We start from the raw sequence: 23324 nt of genomic DNA, 5'->3' as shown, positions 1-23324 counted from the left end.
GCCTGACTGCATTTCCCTTTGCCTTCCTGTTATACCAAAGAGAATCAAGGCAGGATTTCTTTAGTTTCTTTCTCACACTTTCTTGTTTTCACCAGCTAACCATGTGTTTTATTAATGGTCGCTACATATTTTCTCCAAGGTCATCTCTGCGGCCCTCTACAGTAACGTCATCTCTTTCCCTTTTAATAAATCTTGATACAGAAAAGTCAATGAGAATCTAGTTTTTGCTAACGTTGGCTGCCTAGAGTCTGACAATTTTGTTCTGGAGTGACATCAAACTGAGAGGTCTGTTGTTTCCTGGGTCCGTTTCTTAAGTCCCTCTTTGAAAGTAGGAACAACATTTGCCCTTTCCCAGTTTATTTATTTATTCAACTTATCTGGCCACCTATCTCACACAAGTGACTCTGGGCAGTAAAACATCAATATAATCATAAAAATGATTATAATTATCATTATAATATACAAGAAGAATATAATAGAATGGCAGCCAAGAGTGAACATCGGTAATGATAACAATAACTAGAGCTCAGTTCTCCCTGTATATTTATCTTCCATGTTTTTTTCAAAGATAGGAGCTCTGAGATGCTTCTACAAGCTCCTTTAATATTCTCAGATGTAATTGATTTAGTCCTGGAGAACTGAACTTGTTCATAATAGCCAGGTGTTTTCTTTTATTACTTTAGGCAGTTATTCTGCTTAGATCCATTAGAACACAGTTCTCTTTAGGGAGAGATAGAAGCATCTTAAGAGCTGTTTATATTTATTATGAATGTTCATATAATAAAAGATGAAACAAAAGAAAAAAACCCAAAAAAAGTGCAAAAAAGAACAAGGAAACTAAAATTAAGAAATATATAAATTACTTCCAACCTTCTTTTCAACAGATAATTGCATTCTTATTGTCACTCCTCCCTCTTAAATATTTTATAGATCCTGTCGCCCCCCCACTTAGTCCTCATCTTAATCTTCAAATCCATAAATCATCAATTCATTTTTTTTTCTTCTTTCAGCGAAAAGTCCATATAAGTTTCCAGTCTTTCAAAACAGTTTTTGTTGTTTGTTCTCTGTTTTCGAACTTTTTTCTAGTTGAGGCACCTGTTAGTTTTAAAAAAAAAAATCCTGGAACCTCTGATGAAATGACCAAGCACTAGTGATAGAAAATTTGCAATAAAACAAAAATTGTGCTCATTGTAATTGGTTTATGCAAATGTATATGTTAAACTTACTTGAATTTCACAAAAAAAGAATGCCCCAATTACAGCAGTGGAATTTGTTTTGCTTTATTTTTTTTTTTACCTGTTTCTGTACTGTCAGCAGTTGTACCGGTTTGTAGCCAATAATCTATACCTGGAAAAATGTTCATATCATATAAATACTTATTAGGCCTAATAAAAACCAAAATAAAAATAATATGCATATACTGAGGGGCATATACGGTATCTAGGATGAATATGACAGTTTAATATTGTGGAGCTAACAATTTATGCAGGAAAATCAGAATTTGGAATGTTACTTAGAATGAATCCCTTACTTAGGAATGCTAATAGACTGGTGTACATAACCAGGATGTGCAGCATAATAATATGGATGGAAATAATGGCGTTACATAATAAAATTGGACTTTCTTCCATCGGGAATGCATGACTGAGGCCACTTAAGTGCTCATCTTCCTTATACCTGCCTGTCTTTGCAATTCTCACATATGTTAACTTCTGAAGAAGTTCCACTCCAGAGGGACTTAAAGAACACATGCCCTGCGGCCAAGCAATGCAATCCTATGCAGATCAGTGGAACTTAACCCAAGAGGCCACCTTAATTATTATGCAGACCTCTTGGAGACACACACATGCACGTACATAAATATTATCAGCGATGTGGAAAGTGAACAGGAAGAGAGGGTTCACTGAGATTGCTCTGTAAGAGTGAGTTAGAAATGTTTGTCTGAGTTGGTGGGCAAGCAGGGAATCAGGTTTTGTGCATGTGGTAAGAGAGAGGTAGCTAGTTGCCTCCTGCATGGAGTACTTACAAACTCTGGTGATGTATAGCAAATGAGAATGTTGAAGTGGAAGTGGATGGCTGAGCACAGTTGAGTTCCTTCCCTCTTAGGCCCTCCTGGAGAGAGTTTTTTCTCCCTTAGCCCTGTGGAAGCCATTCAAATCCTTGTGGAATCCTAGGCTTCTGTGGAACCCCAGTTTGAAAAATGTTAGGTTAGAGGAATATTGCATTTGGACATTTTTCAGCTTCCGTAGCATTTAATATAACTTCTTGTACTATCTGGAAGTGGAACGCTCTAGATCAGTGCTGGCAACTTAAACTCAAATCCCCAGAACTCCCTAGCCAGCACATTCACTGTGTAAAATTCTGGAAGTTGATATCCACACCTCTAGAAGTTGCTAAGCTGGGAAACATTGCTCTAAATGGTATTTCAGAAGGCATAAAGGACCGTAGTGGGATAGGGGAACTGGCAGAAATCATTTTATGTTAAAGATTATTCCCTTGAGCTTAGTGGTTGTTCATCCCAGGAAAAGAGAAGGCTGGTTCAAGCAATTTAGATTAAGTAATTTTGAATACAGCAATTATCAGTATATGGGCAGCTAAATCCTAATAAAATGCACATTGTTCAATAAACAAACTTGGAAGTAGCAGTTTTCAAGGCAGACAAAAGTCTCAGATTCAGTTATTAAAATTTATTTGGGCCAGTAAGACTGCCAAAGACTTTTTTGACTCCTGTCATTATTGGTGGCTGTTAGGGAATATACAGACTCCATAATCTCCAGTGCTTATTACAAAATCACTGCCTCCTCGCTGCAGACAATATGAGCCTTTAAAAGTATTATGACATCCAAGCTTTATATTAGAATGTTAAGAACACAGAATATCTTTATGGAATTACTGTTGAATATCCTTAAAGGATTCTTAAAAGGTTTTCTAGGTTCATTTAAAATTGGTTGCTCACTTAACTATTAGCTTTTTATTATTTTACATTTGGATACCAATATCAGTCTTCCACTGTTCGTTATTTACATAGGAACCAAAATGGGTTCACAGCTCCATAACAACCGATATTAGTAAATAATTACAAAATATATAAAATATAAAACTTCTAAAATGATGTGGTAATCCAGCAGCCACTTTGCATTTATTAAAAAAAAGAACAGGGAAAAATACAGTGAAGAAAAACTCAGTAATATGTAATGCCTCGTGAATTATAAGAAAAAAAATCTTGATTACTGGCAGATCTACAAATCAGATGGGATGGGTATAAAGGGAGAAGATATAGATATATAATTAATATACAAAGAAATATCTTAGGATCTTCTTTTATGTACCCCTGGTGCCATAAGCCTTAAGGAAAGAAGTAGAGGACTGTATAGTCTCTGCAAAGGGAAGGATTCCTGCTTGTCCTGGGAAGAAGGAAGTGATGGGTGATGATAATTGGGGACTCCATACTGATAGGGACTCTGTAATGGTCTGTGAGAATGTCCTTGTGAGACAGGAGGAGGAGCAGCAGACTAGGCAACAGTCAGATAAGAGGCAGCTTTGCCTGCAGAAGCAATGGGAGCATGGGAAATGTCTCAGAAGGGACCCTTCCTAGTTTCTTGGACTGTAAAGATGAGGGGGGAGAAATGTACTTTCAGACTTGCAAGATTCTGTTACTGTAATCTTACAATAAAGGTAGTGTTAGTACTCATGGTTGGTGCTTCTTGTCTGGACTACCTCTATGGGCTGACAGACTCGCATCTGGGATATGACAAAAGGGCTCTTAATATTTTTTAAGTCTATTGACAAATATCTCTTTCTACCAATGCATGTGGGAACAAATGACAGAACCAAATGCAGCCATGAACACATTGCAAGAGACTATGAAGTGCTGGGGAGGAAGGTGAAGGAGCTGGGGGCACAAGTAGTATAAAGACATGCCCCAGGAAGAGATTAGAACGCAGGAGGTGAACAACTGGTTATGCAGATGGTATCAATAGCAATGGATTGGATTCCTTAATCATAGGATGCATTTCCACAGTGAGTCCTGGCAAGAGATGGAGTGGACCTTGAGATAGCTGGGAAGAATGCATTTAGGAGGTGCCTTATAAACCTGATCCAGAGGGCTTTAAACTCAGCCCTATGGGAAAGTGAGGAGACAAACCAGAAAAAAATACACTGCTAAGTACTAGAAATGGAACTGAGAGTAAGGAGGCAGAGGTGGAGGTACCTTACAATCATCATATAAATAAATAGAGGAACAAATCAAGTTATATGACCCAATATTTCCAGTAACTCTGTACAAATGCATGGAGTGTGAGAAACTCAGGGAAAATTAATAGTTTTAATAAAGGAAGGCAAATACAATTTAATATGCATTACTAAAACCAAACTGGACAAACTAATGAGTGGAATACAAGGATTGAAGAGTCAAATGTATTCAGAAGGAATACCCCAGACAGAAGGACACAAAGAGTGGTATTATATGTAAAAGAAGCATGCACATGCGCAGAGAGCCAAGAATTTGGGCATGAGAGTCTATGTGAGAACACTTGGTTAAGAATACAAGGAAGAGAAAACAAGTAAAATATTAGAGTACCAAATCAATAATATCTGGATAATACCCTCCTAGATCATATTTCAGAATGTTCAGGGAAGAGAGACATGATAACAATGGGCAGCTTCAGCATTTTCTCAGTGATCTTGCTCACTGCTTCAAAAAGTTGAAGATGAGATAAGGTTATCAGCTGCCCCAGAACTGCTCCTAATCCAATAGGCAAAGGGGGTTGCAGAGATAAAAGCAATGAGAAACTTGGGAGGAGGTGACCATGTCAAATTCAGATTCAAGGTACTACAGAAAGAGAAATTAGAACATAGTCACACTTGATTTTAGGAAAGATGATTTCAGCAAGCTTAGAGAAGTATGAGGTGAAAGGGAGTACAGAAGGGTAGGAAATTTCTCAAAAATAAGATATTCTCTACTCTTCTGCACTTCCTTTGAGTGCAGAATTGTACACCATTCCGGTGGCAAGAAAAAATGGGGCAGCTTAAGAAACCATTGTAAATGTATAGGGAACTTTCAACTGAGCTAAGAGTTTTAAAGAAGGACATCTATAGAAAATGAGATGAGCATTATCCCCAAGCAAGCATATAAGCAAGTAGCTAGTGTCAGTGGAAAGAAAGTTAAAAAGGCTAATGTGGAAAAGGAGCTTAGATTCACTAGTGAAGCACTAGTGAAGGGCAACAACTGGGTTTGGGGGACTATGACATTTGAAAAGAGGAAGAAAAGGAGTGCACTCCCTGCTCAGAGAAGATAGGGGATAGTAGCAGGTGGAAAGAGGACAAAGCTCAACTTCTAGTTTGCTTCTGTAGCTGAAAAGGAGGGTCAATTTGCATAGACTGAACTCCAGGAAAAACTAAAGAGTCAGGGAATTGGTTGTAAGAAGGGTGTAACATTTCTTCTCTTTCCCATCCCCCAGTGTGTTTCAGCTCTTTTAGTTTACCATCTATATTCATATAGTACTGGAGCAAATACTCTAATGTGTCTCATGTGCCCTAACAAACTTGTTCATCTTGCAGTTCATTTGATAAGCCTTCTTTAAACTGAGTAATTAAAACTAACTCATTTCAGTCTTCACCTTTCAAATATGTTACTGCCCACAACGCTTACATTGGCATAATTTGCTAATTGCTTGATTAGCTCTAACTTTCAGGCAAAAGCATCTTTGAGTATCTGCATAAAATTGACATAGTTATCCATCATAGGATCATTATTGCCTATGAAAGTAATTGCCCATTTGACAGCTCATTGGTCAAGAGTCCAAGGATAAATTTCACACAAGCAGAATATGTGGAAATTTCAGCTAGCCTCAATTAAGTGTATAACTTGTAGTAAAGTATCAGATTTATTTGGGGATCTTCCATACTTGTCTGGTAACAAGCCTGGAGAGTAAAGAAACATGGCTGGATGGGCAAGAATGGCTGGAGGTGCAACTACAATGGCCACAGTTGGTTGCTGTGCTTGACTCAATTGCTGCATCATTTGAATAATGACATTAGCCAATTATTGAGCTGTACATCAATAATTCTGGTCTTGAACTATAGCATTCATGACCTGTTCAGCAGTCAGTGGTATTCCCAGAGGGTTGCGTGCCATGGCCTTATTCAAGAACATGATACAAGGCGGCCTTTCTTGTAAGAGTTGTTGATATCAGTGTCAAATTCTTGGCAGTAAGTTTACCAAAAGCAAGATTCTCACTGAATCTTCTTTAACAGGATGTATTAAAAGAGAAAGAAATTATATTACAGAATTTTCAACAACTGGATTGTGTTCTTTTTAGAAGCTAGTTTATTATTTCTGCTCATTAGGGTGGAGACTTTGGTTCCTTTCCAATGTCCCAGCTCTGAACCAATGGGCTGGTTGTGTGTTTCCCAGGGAACTGAGGGATGTACATGTATCCCACTCCCTTGAATACTGATCAGCTGTGAACACACCATTGCAAAAACTGTGGAACAGATTATTGAACAATTGATTTGTGACCATTTAGAAAAGAATACACTGCATGGCAGTAGACATCATTGGATTATCAGAAACAGGTCATTGCCAAACTCAACTTATTTTCTTTTTTTGACAGAACAAACAGTTAGTTGGCTGTGGGAGTGTGGTGGACACAGTATACCTAAATTTCAGAAAAATATTTGACAATGTCTCTTATGAAACTCTTATAGTAAAGATAACAAAATGTGGGTTGGATTATGTTACCATTAGATGGATACAGTGGTGGTTGAACACTTATACCCACAAGTGTACATCATTGGTTCCATGTCAAGCTGGAAGGAGGTGAAGAGCAGCCTACTGCAAGACTCCATTCTAGGCCATATACTGTTTGGATGAGTGGTTAGAAAAGATGATCAGATTTGCAAATTTGAGAGAGAGGTGGGGGAACGTAAATACCTTAGAGGACAGAATCAAGATTCAGGAGGATTTGGACATGCTAGAACAGTGGACAGAAGCCAGCAACATTAATTTCAACAGGGACAATGCAGAGCCTTTTATTTGCATAGGAAGAATCAATGGCAGGAATATAGGGCCAGAGTAATCATATTGGGCAGCAGCAGCTGTAAAAAAAATCTTGATGTCTTGATGGATCATAAGTAGAGTAATGCTGTTGCAAAGAAGCAAATGCAATCATAGGCTGCATCAAAAGAAGTAAAGTGTCATTGTTCCAAGAAGCAGTGGGTTATAATTGCAAGGAGGCAGATTTTGATAAGACATCAGGAAGAATTCTCTACTGGCAAATGCTGTTTAACAATGGACCAGATTGCCTCAGAAAATGATGGGTTTTCTTCCCTTGGAGCTATTTCAGTAGAGGTTGTATACCTATTTGTTAGGCGTGCCATAATAGTAGATTCTGGCACATGGCAGGGGGTTGTATTAGATGATCTCTAAGGTCCTTCCCAACCCATACATTCTACTATTCTTCAATTAAATTCTTAAATTAGCCCTGTATGAAATTGGTCCTCTTCATTTCCAAAGTGTTCTTGCTGTGTGTGCCTGCATGTGCCTTTGACATTACAGAAGGGACGAAGAAATCTCTTGCTGCCTATCAACGGCCTCACCTCTTCATCAACCCATGTAATACATGTTGTCATTCCCCACAAATACAGATCCACTGTCAGAATGTGCCTAGAGATTTCCATAGATATTTATCCTTAATTATTTGCTTGTTTGTGGCATGTAGGAATTGTTTTGAGGCACTGTAGCAGGGATGGTGTTGAAATGAATACATACCTGTGATTGCTCCTTCCTTAAGCAATGAATACCTCATCCCTAAGTGAGCTGGTAAAGACTGGGAATACTTACTGGGTATAGAATGCTGTCTTGGAATGGAAAGGAGATTAAAATACAATGGTTAAAGCCTCAGGCAGAAGCAATCCACATTCCCATGTTTAATTGTTGGCTTCTCTTTATAATTTAACATACATCTACTTTTTGAAGATAAACTCTTGCTAGAGGTTGCATCTGTTGGTGTTATTGCTTTATAATGTACAGTCAGCTGTATGTTCAGGGCAATTGCAGTCCTTGCCTTATGAAATAAGGCAAGTGTTCTAAAAATGTCCAAATATGGGAAAATTATAATAGTATATACAGGATTGAAATATGGCTGCTTTCACTGCATTAAGAGGCAGTTTTACTTCTTATGGCTATTTCAAGTGTCCAGATTCACATCAATAAGTAGATAGATAGATGTTGTGTGCGCTTGGATGTGGAATGTTGATTTTCCTCCAGGGAAACTTAACATTTGCCAAAAGATTTGAGCATTACATCATAAAATGAAAGTAAGGGCTTCAGATAAACTATAGAATCTTCCTGCTTTGCAAAGCTTCTCTTATGTAAATATTTCTAAATTACAAGAACATTTATTCAGGCTTTATCAATGTCTTACGTAAGAAAGCAGGTTCAGGAAGATGTTATTTTTTTTTATTGGATTTATATCCTGCTTTGGGGCCAATAGATAGCACTTACAGTAGCTATTGGGTAACTAGTAAAGAAACAAATGCAAAGTTATGCAAAGTTCTGTTTCCAAGAAACAATTTGTCAGGAGTCTGTATGCTTCTTTCTGTGGGATGAAGGGATACCAAATTAAACTATTAATTTTTCCTGTAATGTTTGAATAGCATCTTTTATATTTAAGATTGTGAAGTCCATTATAATGCTTTCTTGATGCTTCTCTGGCATTAAACACTTTAAAAATATTTACAAGAAAATAAGCTGTGTCAATTTCAGGATAATTTAAATTCTGAGTAGACATGTAAAACCTTGTGTTGTCCATCATTGCTTCATTTACATTTGTTTCCTGGGCTCTAATAGATTTTGATCTTTGAGACTTCACAGCTAAGAAAGTTCAAGGACACAGTGCCGTATGAAAGAGTTTTTGCCTAGCAGCAGTTGGAAATTTTTGCAAGTATTGTGGCATGCCATTAATGTGTTGTAGGATCCCTGAGTATTCATAGAATAAGGTATCTCCTGATGCTTTGATAATGCTCAACAGAAATAGTAAGAAAACAGGCCTCAGACTTATGTTATCATGAAATATTCCTACATATTTTTCTATACAGTCTTAATGAAACTCTTTATTTTAATAAATTTTAGATTCTCCTTCTGAAATTGGGGGAAGCTTATTGAAGAGGTCCATATTGAGAAGATTGGTATTTTAGACCAAGCAATGTTTTGGGGAATTTGTCTATGACTTCCTGTGCAAATGGTTTTTGGGTTATATCTGAACCTACTGCGTGCTTGCATAGCACCACACAAAATATACAGTTATTAAAGAACAGGTTTTCAGACTAGTTGGCCATTGGTTGTATTCACTGAAGTCTGTGGAGATGAAGTCCAACACATACAGTGGGCATCAGATTAGAAATGACTTTTTTTTATTACCGTACATCTTACTTCTGCCTTATTTTTGTTCAAAAAAAAAAAAAAATAGTGAGAAAGTATATCCTGGTAACTGTCCTCAGAGAATGTGAAATATCCTTTATCGCTGATGGATCCTGTGGTCATTTCAGCAATCAAACTTTTAAAGTTTGTTTCTTTTGTTCCTTGGCTGGCTTGGTCAGCCATGTGTTTGCTTCTCTTCAATTTAAACAATGCTCTGGATTTTTTAAAAAACGACAGACTTTCAAAGAGTATTCATTTTCTGCTTCTGTCATCATGATTCAGTGCCAGAAAACTGGAAAATTTATTCAAGGAGAAAGCAGGAAGTATATGGCTTGCAGTGTATACAGGTTGAGTAATATCTCTGCAGATTACTGGTGGCTGGATTGTATGAATATTTATTATGCACTGTGGCTCTTTGATCGCTAATAGTAGTTTGTAAAGCTGTCTGCCTCTTCTAGGATTTGTAAAAAAAGCATCTATTGTTGGTTCTGTGCTTAAAAACTTTTTAATGATAAAGAGGAGGATTTTTAATTTAAAAAATAAATGTGGATTGGCTGAGAAATTCTACTACTGCAGAAGTTTGACTTAATTGTGAGCTTTTTTGTTTCTTTTGGTAGTTTTTAGGAGAGTTAACCAAAATTATGTATAGATTACTTTCTTTTAATTTTCATAGTCACACGCTTTTTATTAAAAAGTGGCTAAAACACAAAGTTTTTTATGTTCTACATGGGGCTGCCCTTGAAGAGTTTCCAGAAGCTTCAGCTGGTGCAAAATGCAGTGGTGTGGGCAGTTACATGTGCTTCTAGAACAACGCATGTGATATCTCTGCTCCGTGAGCTGCATTGGTTGCCAGCCTGCTTCTGGGTCCAATTCACGGTGCTGGTTTTGACCTTCAAAGCCCTTCGTGACATGGGGCTGGGTTATTTGAGGGACCGCCTCTCCCGGATTACATCTGCCCGTCCCATCAGATCCGGCAAGAGAAGCATGCTGCAGTTCCCATCTGTCAGGGAACTATACTTGGTGGGCCCAAGGAGGCGGGCCTTCTCTGCCATGGTGCTTGCCTTATGGGACATTCCCCCCCCCCCAAAGTGAGGTCAGCTCCATCCCTACTTATTTTCCAGAAGTCCCTCAAAACCTGGCTATGTCATCAGGCCTGGAGGTCTCAGGGACTGGTGAGATCTTCAGGTGGCTTCCTTACTGATCAAATCTCTTGTTTGTGTATATGTGTGTATGTTTTAACTTTTTAATATGACTGTTAATTGTTTAACAGCATGTTAATTGTTTTATATTTTTTGCTGTACGCTGCCCAGAGTCACTTCTTGTGAGACAGGCAGCCATATAAATTTAATAAGTAAGTAACTAAAGTGGCACTTTGTAGGACTGATTGTTATACCAGCAATGTTTCGACTGTAACTGTAACAATTACTAGTGAAAAGGTGGTAAATATTTACTGTTTACATTTGTGTGTGTTATATCTATATTGCAGCACAGTCCACTTGCTAACAATAATTTGTAAAGGTCTTAATGATCTACTTGATGGACAAATGGACTTGAATTGGTTTCTAATGGTGTCATAAATTGAGGGATGTTTCACTTTGTTTTTAAAATGGGTTATGATCACATTTACAAATGTGTGAATATATTGTAGAAGAATTATCTTTAGCATGGAAGAATTGGTCACATTTCTGGTTGAGTATACACTGTGGCCAAGGTTCATCTGCCTATGTAGTGTATGACTTTAGAAGAGACTCCACAATGTGTATGACTTTGAATGTGTTTGTGCCCCTTATTTCTTGTCCAAATGGTATTGAAGGTCATAAAGCTGTTTATAAGGGCTGGGTTATGTGTGGTAAGTTTGATATTATGTCAAACTTTAGGTCTTGACACCAGTTGGGCAGAACTAGGCAAGGTGAGTAGGACAATGATTAGTAATGTTATCTCCCTCTTCATATCATAGCCACTCCATCTTGCTGGGACTAAGTCTTTCTGTTTCCAGGTTCTGAGAGAGATCCTCAGCTACATCTCCTTGTTTAGCCTAGAGAGAGATATAGGACTCCATCCATGAAATTCATCATAGCGACCCAATAACCAGTCTTCTACTCCACTGTTTCCTAACAGGGTGCAAGTCACCTTTGACAAGGCTGCTTGATTCCTGGTTGCATAAGCAGGGAGACGTATTAATGCTTCATGTTTTTACTGTCACTGCCTAGGATTAAACCTGAGCTCATAGCTGTGTTTGTTGTTTGCCAGTGTCATTCCAAGTATGTCTTCTGCCACTTCATTTTCTGGAGTTCCTTAGTATACTAAAGGAGCCCCTTGGATCAGTGCACAGGGAAAGAGCCTCAGGGCAACTACCTCCATATTCCAGAGGTTGGCTAGGGCCTCAGCAGAACTGCCCCCCAGGGCCTCAAGAACATTCATATCATAATGTGGTTGAATTATTGTAACAAAATCTACTTGAGGCTGCTTCTGAAGCTACAGCTGGTACAGAATCAAGTGGCCAGACTTCTAAAAGGGGAAACCCCACATTGCACAGTAGCTACCATTCCACATGGGTTACCAAAAAGCTTCCAGGTCCAATTCAAAGTGCTGATTATTGCCTTTAAAGGCTCATACAGCATGGCAGTGGGATATATAAGGAGCCATCTAATCCAATTTCAGTCTACCCATCCTGTGAGGACTTCTAGAGAAGGCCTGCTCAAAATCCCGCCTGGCATTATATGACAGACGTGTGGGCCTGGAGGGACATCCCTGCGGTAGCCCTCTCATTATGAGATCCCTTTCTGGCATTTGAGAAGTTCAAAATCTTCTGTTTAAAACAGGCTTTATTCATTCATTGATTTGATTTGATTTAGGCATTGCCCAACTCTAAGATGACTCTGGGTGGCCACCCAAAAAGATCAAAGCATAATACAAAATAAATAAATAATGAGATCTGGCTACATAAGACAGTGATATATAAAAAACATATCCAACAAGGAGTTTTATACACTCTATCCCCTGGGAGAACAGCGAAGTCTTTAAGCCTTCCAGAACATCATCAGGTTGGGAGACATATGGATCTCAGGATGGATCTCATTCCAGAGGGCAGGTGCTGCGACAGAGGAGGCATACTTCTTGGATCCTGATAGATGGAACTGTTTAATGGAAGACTCAAACCGACTTGGGCAGAAACCATGGGAGATAGGCTGTCTTTCAAATAATCTGGTTCTATGCCAGGTAGGCCTTTATGGGTAATAACAACCATACCTGGAGGCATACTGGCAACCAGTGCAGCTTGCAAAAAAGAGGTGTGAAGCGGGCAAACCAAGGCATGCCCATCATTGCCTGTACTGCTGCATTCTGGACTATTTGAAGCTTCTGAGTGGTCTTCAAGGACAGCTTTATGTACAGTGTGTTTCAGTCATTGAATCTTGAGGTGGCTAGGATTTGAGTGACTGTCTGTAGGGCTTGCTGATCCAGGAAGAGGGGCAACTGGCGCACCAGATAGAGCTGTGTGAAGGCCTTCTTGTCCACTCATTGAATAGGAGCTGAGAGTCCAAGAAGACCCCCAGATTGTATACCACTCTTGAATGGGGAAGTGTGGCCCCATCCAAGATCAAAGATAGAAAATTGCCAGGTCTAGGGGGCCCTAATATCCACAGCCATTTGGTCTTGGTCACAGCCTTCAGGTATGGTGACAGGACCTCAACATTTTGGTGCCTAGGCTTTGTTGGTGGTGGTGGTGGGAGGATTGTTTGTTTTACTCTAATTGGGTTTTAATTGTATTAGTTGAGGCATTAGGACGATCCTTTTATATTGATTTATATTACTATAAATGGTCCAGAATCTTTGGATTGGGTGGTACAGAATTTCTTAAAATAAATGATTGATTAAATAAATAAATATTCTATGCCCCATTGCCAACATTTTTATTAATTTCAAATTGTACACTTTGTCAAGAATCTGCTGCAAAGCTGCAACAATATTCAGTGATGAGGCTGCCTAAATCAGGTGTTTTTTACAAATCCAGTTTTTATTTCCCTCTTTTCTAGAAGCCTGCTCAAAATGCAAAGTGAGAACCTGCAACCAGTAAATTACTATGTCGGACTTGATGTTGGCACAGCAAGTGTCCGTGCGGCTTTGGTAGACCAGTTTGGCACGGTCGTGGCTTATGCAGACCAGCCAATTCAAATTTGGGCACCACAACCTGACTATTATGAACAATCCTCTGATGACATCTGGGCAGCTTGTTGTATAGTCACAAAGGTATGGGCATAGTATGGATGAATGACTATCGTATGCTACATGCTCTGAGAAGGCTTATCTAATTAGCTGAGAGAAGTTGGTTGTCTCTGAAAATGGTTGCAATGTGGCATTCACCCAGACATGCATGATTTTAGAAGGTCAGCCATCTCTTTACTGCTAAGTTCACAAAATTTTGGCTTCTTTGTTCCATGTTTGGCTGCATTGTTCAATTTAAAGACTGACAGCAGCTTCTGACAAAATGTGTCTTATGTCAATCACAGCTGCATTCTTTCTCTCTCTTTTTCTGTATCAAATCTGTTCCCTGTGTTGCTAGCAGGGTTTTAATTGTATCCCTTCTAATATATATAACAAAGTTCTACTAAAAAAAGTGCAGCTGCTTTTGGACTAGATCTCCACTTACTGAGCAATTAGTTCATTAATTTATTTGCAGGGTGGGTTTATGAAGAACTTTAGCCTTTTTCCAACTCACTGCCGTTTTGAATTGAAGTTATATTTTTTTCACCCCCAAAAAGCACTCAGAAAAAATACCAATTTCTTCTAGTAATTTTTTAAAACAAGTGATTCTGTATGTCTGAGCATGTGTTCAGATAAAGGCATACATAAATTTTCCTCAATATGATTAAGAGGCATATGTATATTTATATTTTGTAACTGCATATACATTGTAATGGAAGACCAAACTGTAAATTGTATAATGAATGCAAGATAAAAGGTTATTACTCTGTTCTAGCTGCTTTGCTTTGTTAGTTAATCAAGATATGCCTATACAGATATTATGAGCTTAAGTGGTAATGGACATCAGGGACAGTGGGGTGTTTTAGTCCTCTAAAAAAGCTGTGGACTCAAATCAGCCAATGTTCTGAGGTTGGCTTTTTAAATATGCATGAGGTGCTTGGTAATTTGTAGATGGACAGTTCATTGTTCTCTTGTTATTGATCAGCCTTTTCAAACATTAATGAGCCATGCTATTGAGTGAGTGTCCTAAGAGGGTTGAGGCCAGAACAATTGCTATGTGAATAATGAAATAGGAATAGAAAGCTTCTCTTCGTCACACATTTTCTCTCTGTTCCCTTTTCCTATTTAACTTGAAGATTACCAGAGTGTTATAACAATATATTTAATCTGAATTACAAAGTATATGAAAAGTAAGAGTGATTCTGACACTGATAAGAAGAAAATTTTCACTGGCACTGATCTTTGTTTTTTTATTTGTCATTTATTTGGGGGGAAATGGCTTCTTAACACTCAGAGTTGATAATCCAGGTGCCAATTTCCTTCATCCTTCTCCTTCATAGAGCACCTCTCTTATGTCCTTTGTGTCCTCAGATTGTAACTGGTGTTTCTCCATTTTAATATGGAATATTTTTGACAGTAGTATTTTAATCTATTTAAAAATATGATATTGTATTAAAGTTAACCTTTTTGTGAGAAAATGGGCAGGGTGGCAGAATCACCTTTTCATGGCTTTCAGAGAGCTGGAGCCTTTTAAAATGTAGCTGAATGCATTTTAAGCACAGCTGAAGAGAGGCACAGATGGACCATCAGACTTGGAAGATTCTGTTAATATAGCTTATCTCAATAAAGCTTCCTTCTAGCCTTCTTGTAGAGCTGTTTCCTGATCTGGACAACCTTAAAGGGCTGACATCAATTTTGCGAGTCTGATTGTGTTTTTCTTCCCCCCTCTCTTATGTCCTAATGATTCAGGGAGGAGCCAGCCTGAATCTCTTCCTGATATTACCCAAAGCTTGAGGAATCCTTTGGCCAATTTTGTTTCCATAAGGGCTTCTGAATATTTCTCTCAAGGCCGTCTCTGGGGCTCTCTGCATCAGATAATACTGCTCAGAAAGCTTTTGTGTCTGAGACTTTGAACACTTATTGTCACTCAGATTAGGCAAAATGTTTCTTAAAATGGGTTCTGAGGATTTGGTGTTTTTTTTTGGATTCAGATCTGTTCAGTTCCACCAGCTAAACAAGTACTATATCCATGAAAGAATTAATATTAACAGATCTCTCCTCAGATGTCACATTAAACAGTTGGGAAAAAAATGAGAACACTTTTGGATGAGAGTTCACCAAAACAATGAGCTTTTTAGTAAGAAAATGTTGTTGAAGTTTTTCCTTCAACTTATCTTTTTCTGGATGTGGATTTTTGACAATCATAATAACCAACATCAAGTATTACACTGAAAGTTACACATACTATTTGTTTAATAAATTTTATTCCCATTATTGACAAAATATACCAACATCTCATGCATCCCATTACAATATATAATCAATCAGTTAAATGTAAAGGAAAATAAATATATTTATTTTATTTTAATGCTCTTTTTATTTTTCCTTTTAAGAACAGTTGTGCATGCTCTCTCACTCTCTCTCTTAACGTTTGCAGTTTTGTGGTCTTGGAATTTTTAAGAAGAATGAATTAGGCATCAATGAGTAAAGTGACCAACAGTCCAAATTCTTATATAACTATCCTAATTAGTAATTTAAATAATCATATAGTATCTGTGTTTACACTCTCTGTATGCAGTGCTGTGTATGTTCAGATTTGAGGGTGTTTTAAAATTGGACTTCAACTTTATACACTGTTAGCTGTTTTGAGTGCCTCATTGAACAGAAAAGTGAGCTATCCATTTAATAAAAATATTTTTTCTTTTACAGAAAATTACCCAAGGGATAGATATTTCCCAGATTCGAGGACTTGGCTTTGATGCTACCTGTTCCCTTGTTGTTTTGGATAGCCATTTTCATCCTTTGGCAGTCAACTCTGAAGGTAAAACCTTCAAATTACTACCAAGATTTGCAATATTAAAGTGGTAGTTTAAAAATTAATTCTGTGTAATAACAATGTAGCCAGTAGAAATTCAATTATAAATTGTGCTGGTATATAGTTATCCATTTTTCAAATAGATTTGTTTAAAATGTTTATGTTTAAGTGCACAGACTTTTCATATTTTTTTATGGAAGAAGATTTGCCATCAGGTTTTATCTAAAGTAACAAGTGAACTAGAAAGTAAAAGCGTGAATGCAAAGTGGGAATTTGGCTGAGTCAGAAAGAGGTAAAGATTTCTTTAGGGAAAGAGGGCTAAGTTGCAGGGCTACAGTAAGATGGCAAAGGAAATAGTCCTCTTTTTGATCTTGTGCATTTCTACATGGGATCTGCAACTACATTGAGACATTTTTTGACTGAGTACATTCATCCTCATCTCCTAAAAAACATAAAGTATGGATCCTGCCTTTCCATATATAATCATGTGAAAAAGTAACTACACCCCATTGAATTTTTTTACTTTTTCACTATATTTCAACATATAGATACTTGATCTTCATTTCAACAATATTGTTAGATAAAGGGAATATAATATAACAAATACAGTATCATTCACCATTTACATTTTGTAGTCCATTGGGTAATTTAAATAAACATAAAGATGAAATGAATCAACCATACATTGGCATCATTGAATTGAAATGGACTGGAATTGGACCCTTTCAGTCAGGGTTCTGTTTAGTACTCAGAGCATGAAAAACAAAGAAGGAACAGTGTTGCTTTCATAACAAGGAAGGCTATAGCTAGGATAGTACTTGGGTATAATGCAATCAGTGACTGAATAAAATCAATTAGACTTAGTAGATAACCCTTTAATATAACAATTATCCAAACTTATGCTCCAACCACTGATGCAGAAGAAGAGGAGGCTGATGAATTTTATGATCAAATTCACTCTGAAATTGGCAGAACATGCAAGCAAGATATCCTGCTTGTGATTGGAGACTGGAAGGTCAAAGCATTAAGGAGGACTGCATGGCCTAGGAAACCAAAATGTCTTATCAATTTCTACCAATTTCTTCATTGTTAACACAGACTTCCAACAACCAGAACAACATCTATATATGTGAACATTACAAGGTGCACTACACAGAAATCAAATTGATTATATTATTGGTTCAAGGAGGTAGAAGAGCTCAGTTATAATACCAGCAATGTGGCCAGAGATTGACTATGGAACAAAATATGAACTGCTCATGTGAAAATTCCAAGTAAAGCTAAAGTGGAAGAAGAAAGCCAGCTGGTTTCCTCAAAAGGATCTTGATCATATTCCCACCATTTTCAAGGAAAATATCAGGAATGGCTTTGAAGTCCTGAACCTCATTGATAGAGAAGCAGAGGAACAGTGGAATGAACGTAAGTTGTTAAAGAGGAATGTGAAAAGAGACTGCCAGATGAAGAAACAGAAAGCAGACTGGATGTCAGAACAAATCATGGAAATTACCAAAAAGAGAAGAAAAGAGAAGCCAAAGCCAAGAAAGACAAAAATCTCAGGAAGGAACTTAACAAAGAATTTCAGAAAGCTGTTAGAAGAACAATGACATCTGTAAAGACATCAAGATAGAAACACACACACACACACACACACACAAACCCAAGCAAAGAAACAAAAACGAAACCAAGGAACGTCTTCCAAAAGATTTTCGAACTCAGATGGAGGTTCCAACCTTAAACTGATATGCTAAAGGCTGCCAATGGATAAATAGTAACTGATTCCAAGAAATACTGTACAGCAAAGATGTCAACATCCAAGATACCTTGGAAGATATGCCCTACTTACAAAAACTTCTAATACTAGAAGATGAAGTTAGATCAGAACACTGGTCATTCCTAAATCATAAGACTACAGGGTTTGATGAGATATTTACAGAAATACAGCAAGCAACAGAAAAAGAATCTATAAAAGTTTTAACTAAACTATACTATCAAATCTGGAGAATGACACAGTGGGCAAGAGATTGAAAAAGGTCAGTTTACATACCAATACCCAAGAAAGGAGACTTAACAGACCATGGAAACTATCCCACAATATCCTTCATTTGATGTGCTAGCAAAATAATGTTTAGGATCATCTAGTGCAGATTAGAAATGGAAAGGGAAATGCCAAATGTTTAAGCTGACTTTAGAAAAGAATGAGAAACATCTTCCGGGGAAGAAATGGCAAACTGAAGACGGGTCCGCTAAAAGCAGAGCCAATGACCATGGCGGAATGAAATGCCGGTGAGTAGACTGGCTCTTCATAATTCCTCTCTGGACATAGAGAGGACCTGAGATCTCCCACAAGTGCTCCAGACAGCTGCTTCTTGCAGGGAGACAGCAAGACAGTGGTCTCTAGTAGATTTAGAACTCTGGACAATGAGGAAATAGTCCTCTTTTTGCTCAAACCACGGTCAGCACCTTTAAGGACAGTGGGTTGCATACTTCCTTTTCTAATCACTTTTGGAAATTGCTTGTTAATTGCTTTTATTAGGAACCTTTGGATCAACCAGTTTTATAGCACCAAGTAAGTTTCCTTCAATCCTTGGTGAAAGAGGTTTTAAATACAAGTTTAAGGACTTAAAAAAAAAATTTCTGGAATAAACAGCAGAAGGATGATTAACATTTTGATTTTAGAAAGTTACAAATGGACTAAGGGTCCATATAAATTTGAAATAAGATTGTGGAATTATAAAACTCCTTCCCATGAGAAAATACTTTTGCTTTGAATTCTTTAAAAAAAAAAAAACATATGATGAGACTTTGAAGGTTGGGCACTAGAGGGCACTAGAAGGAACTAAAGATTACAATTAAAGGAGAAGAACACTTAAGTTTGACTTACTAATATAGAATGGAGCAAAATATTTTAACATTTGACATATTCTTGGATCAGGAGGCTCTCCAGTCAGTCACTCATGCCCTGGTCATCTCTTGGCTAGACTATTGCAGTGCGCTTTACATGGGGCTACTCTTGAAGAGTATCTGGAAGCTACAGCTGGTTCAAAATGCAGCCATGCAGATGATATTAGGTGCTCCAAGGGTGGCACATATAACACCTTTGCTGCAGGAGCTGCATTGGGTGCCAGTTTGCTTCCAGGTCCAATTCAGGGTGTTGGTTATCACCTTTAAAGCCCTACATGGCATGAGTCCAGGTTACCCAAGGGAGTGTCTCATCCCCATTGCATGAACCCATCCTACCTGGTCAGGCAGAGAGAGCATGTTGTAGACCCCATCAGCGGAGAATATCGGCTGGCAAGACCCAGGAGAGCCTTCTCTGCCGTTGCCCCTGCCCTTTGGAATATTCTCCCCCAGGAGGTGTGGTGGGCTCTTACCCTCCCAGCTTTCCGAAAAGGATTAAACACCTGGCTCTGCCAGCGTGCATGGCAATATGAGCTCTAACCATCCCTGGGGGTGGTTAGTGCCCTGACAACGCTCCCTGAGTTATTTGCCAATTCTCCATCTTTCTTGGAATTTATTTATTAAGATTGTTTTTATACTGTATTTTAACTGATTTTATCTCTGCTGTAAACCGCCCAGAGTCGTTTCAATGAGATGGGTGGTGACAAATTTGATTAATTAATAAATAAATATTTCAAGTTGCTCTGCAGTGAGATGGGGGGTGACAAATTTGAAATATAAATAAATAAATACAATTTTTGAACAATGGACCCAGAAGTTAATTTTAAGACTGTCTGCCTCTATAGATAGGCTGTGCTTAAAAGATGCTATAGAAGAGGATCAGGTTTTACTGGACAAGACAGACTGATCTGAAAGTAGATTTAAAAATGACAAGCTACAAGGATGATATGGAAAAAGATGCTACGCTGGACATACAAGATAAATTGGCTGATGTCTTAATAATTATTTGTTAATAATATTTTGATTAGAGGTTTACATAGTTAAAAGGTAATACAGAATTAGAAAGGATATACAAACAAAAAAGAAGAAGAGAAATCTTAATTGCCGCAGTCGTTGGCTCCATGAAAATGAAGCAGTCTTCAATCCACCACTACTCCCCCCGAAGTCAACTGATATCTTCATAATTAAAAGGGATATACAAATAACAAACCAAGAGAGTGACCTGGATAATCGTCCTGTATTGGATTTACAAAAGAAGCTTGTTAAAGCTTTGAAGAATTTTGTGAGAAGGGACAAAGAAAAAATGAAAAGAAATCAAGTTTTAGGGCATTATTTGAAGGGACTAAAGATCAAGATTGTTAAAAGTAAAAGGAAAGAATATAAATGTGGTTTATTTGATCAAGGTTAAAATAGATATTGTGCTATTTCTGGTAACCCTTAATGGACTTTTGTTGATCAGGACTGAAATGAAGAGATTTTAAGAATTTGTTTATTGATAAGAGATGGGATATGGGAAGAAGAGATAATTTGCTGTATTTTAAGAGAAGTTGACAAGTTACTAAAATTGTTTATACTTGTTGTGATGAAGGGGGAAATAATTTCTTTATATATTTTATTTTTCTTTACTATATTCTTATTTTTTCTTTTCTATTTCTTTTCTGTTTTCTTTTTCTTTTCTGCACCTTGTTTTTTATTCATTTTTTTAGTTTATATTAGTTCTTTATCATTGTAGTTTAATTTTTAGTAAAATTACTATTAAAAAAATAAGAAACAAGGGACATTATTGCTGATGCATACTATATAATTGGAAAAGCCAAAGAATACGAAAAATAAGTCAATATGTCCTTCATTGATTAAAGAAAGATCTTTATTTGTGTCAAGTCAAGTTATGGAATATGCTCAGGAAAATGGGAATTCCAGAACATCTCATTGTCCCTGTGCAAAACCTATACATAGGTCAGGAAGCCACAGTCCGAATAGAACATGGCAAAACAGACCAGCTGCATATTAACAAGGGAGCGAGACAAGGCTGTATATTCTCCCCTTATGTATTCAACCTATATGCCAAGTATATTGGGGGAAGTTGGAATGGAAGATGAGCATGGTTTTAAAACTGGAGAAGAAACATCAATAACCTGCGCTATGCTGATAACACTAGCTGAAAGTACAAATGATCTGCAAGCTGTAATAAATGTCAAGGAGCACAGTGAAAAAATGGGACAGAGATTAAATATAAAGAAGACCAAACTAATGACAACTGATACAGGACATATTACCTTGGTCTAGGTGCTGTTATACACCTATTTTCTGTTTAACTATAGCTTTTATAGTTGCTTATGCAGTTAGAAGGAAGGCAGAAACTATACACTTCTTTTGTGTATTCAGAAAAAGGGGTGGATCTCCTGTCAATATTAAATTTTCTTAATTGTAGCTGTGCCCAGTTACAGCAGTCATGTGTAACTATTTTTATGATCTGTTTAAATGTATTGTAATTATAGGTATGGAACCTATTTCTAATGAAAAAAAAGCATGTCTTTGCTATGGGTAATATCTGGATGGAAGACTATTGGATCCTATGATGGAAGAATATGTGCACTAAATATTTAAGCGCAAACAATGGCTGATTTGGTTTTGTTTTATAAGGAGAACACAAAAGAAACATCATCATGTGGATGGACCATCGTGCAGCTAATCAAGTAGCACGCATCAATGAGACGCAGCATAATGTGTTGTGCTTCGTTGGTGGTGTGATGTCAGTTGAGATGCAGCCACCTAAATTGCTGTGGATGAAAGAAGTGAGTGAGTTCAAGAATGGAATGGACTTTGCATTTTTATGCCAGAAAGTTTGAATCTTCTAACTTGTATCTCAACCTTTCTCAATCTGCTCCTTGTTAAGCTATGCTTTCCAATGTCCCTAGCCAGCTTAGCCAACCATCCTTTCTAACCTGCTGTTCTTAGCCTTCTATTTACCATGATTGAGTTGGCTGGGGACAATGAGAGTTTAATCAAGTGGAACTGTGGAAAGCATGTTGGGAAAGGCTGCTGTAAATGTTCAGAGATAATGAAATATAAAAGTATTGGAAACGATCAGTAACAACAAAGTTAAAATGGGAAATTGCAATGATTTTCTAAAGATTCCTGCTTTTTATGTTGGCTGTTTCTAAATATAGTTAAATTCCTAACATGGTCATTTTTTAAAATTGGATTAAAAATATTTAATATTTTCTCAGTTAGAGGACCTGGCACGCTGTATATTTGCCTTGAGAAGAATGAGATCAAGCCTGAACTATTTGCTAACCACAGAAAAAATATATGGCTAAACGTGTTAATTAATATTCACCAATTTCTGTAATATTTTACATTGGAGAGCGATAGGACTAACCTCTCATCCAGCTATGTGTATGCTTCACCCAGTTCAGAGTTCATACTGTAATTAGGATTTGTAATTGATCCCATTGGTTGTTTGGTCTTCTAAGTAAATTGTAGAAGTGATACAAAGATGTGTACTTTTCTCCCTTTTCCCAATGATTCTGCTATCTCTTGTTTGCTGTGGCTTGGATGTATAAGGATTTTGTAGTTATTCCTTACTGCCAGATGGCAAAACTCAAAATTTAGTACATTTAGCATATTCTGGTGATGGGAGCTAGCTGGCACTGAACAACACAAGTCCAGAATTTAAGGATTCAATAACAATATAAATGGGTATCTGCAGGTTCCTGCTGCTTTTATCAAAATGATGAAAGGATCATTGCACCATAATGCTGCAAGCTCCACCCCTTGTGGATATGCATGTGATGTCACAATGCATGTACAAAAGGAGCAGAGGTTGTTCTGCAACAGCTCAATACTGCTTTAGTTAGATTGACCCATTTGACACAGCTGCAGGCATTGATAAGGGAACTAACACTTTAGCAGTCATTCCATCTAAAGGAGAACATTTAAGTTTGAAAAATATTAGAGGTTGGAATGAGAATTGAGCAAGTTTCT

The 23324-nt window shown here is 37.4% G+C and overlaps 1 protein-coding gene across 11 annotated transcripts in view; it reads left to right on the top strand.

The window, feature by feature from the left end:
- FGGY (FGGY carbohydrate kinase domain containing) overlaps positions 1 to 23324 on the top strand; it is a 304303-nt gene that overhangs the window by 123686 nt on the left and 157293 nt on the right. For 8 of the 11 annotated variants that reach the window (XM_088153186.1, XM_088153188.1, XM_088153187.1 and 5 more), the window contains 3 exons: positions 13456 to 13669; positions 16334 to 16445; positions 21981 to 22132. In XM_088153186.1, the coding sequence (XP_088009312.1) occupies positions 13456 to 13669; positions 16334 to 16445; positions 21981 to 22132 (478 nt within the window). The remainder of the gene's footprint in view (positions 1 to 13455; positions 13670 to 16333; positions 16446 to 21980; positions 22133 to 23324) is intronic. The other 3 variants (XM_088153195.1, XM_088153193.1, XM_088153194.1) reach the window with 1 other exon arrangement.

Source organism: Python bivittatus, unplaced genomic scaffold (genome assembly GCF_059951505.1).
Source record: "Python bivittatus isolate LINGU-HERP-01145 unplaced genomic scaffold, Pbiv_v1 ctg000700_np1212, whole genome shotgun sequence".
Classification (NCBI taxonomy): Eukaryota; Metazoa; Chordata; class Lepidosauria; order Squamata; family Pythonidae; genus Python; species Python bivittatus.
This window is presented reverse-complemented; position numbering and strand designations above follow the sequence as displayed.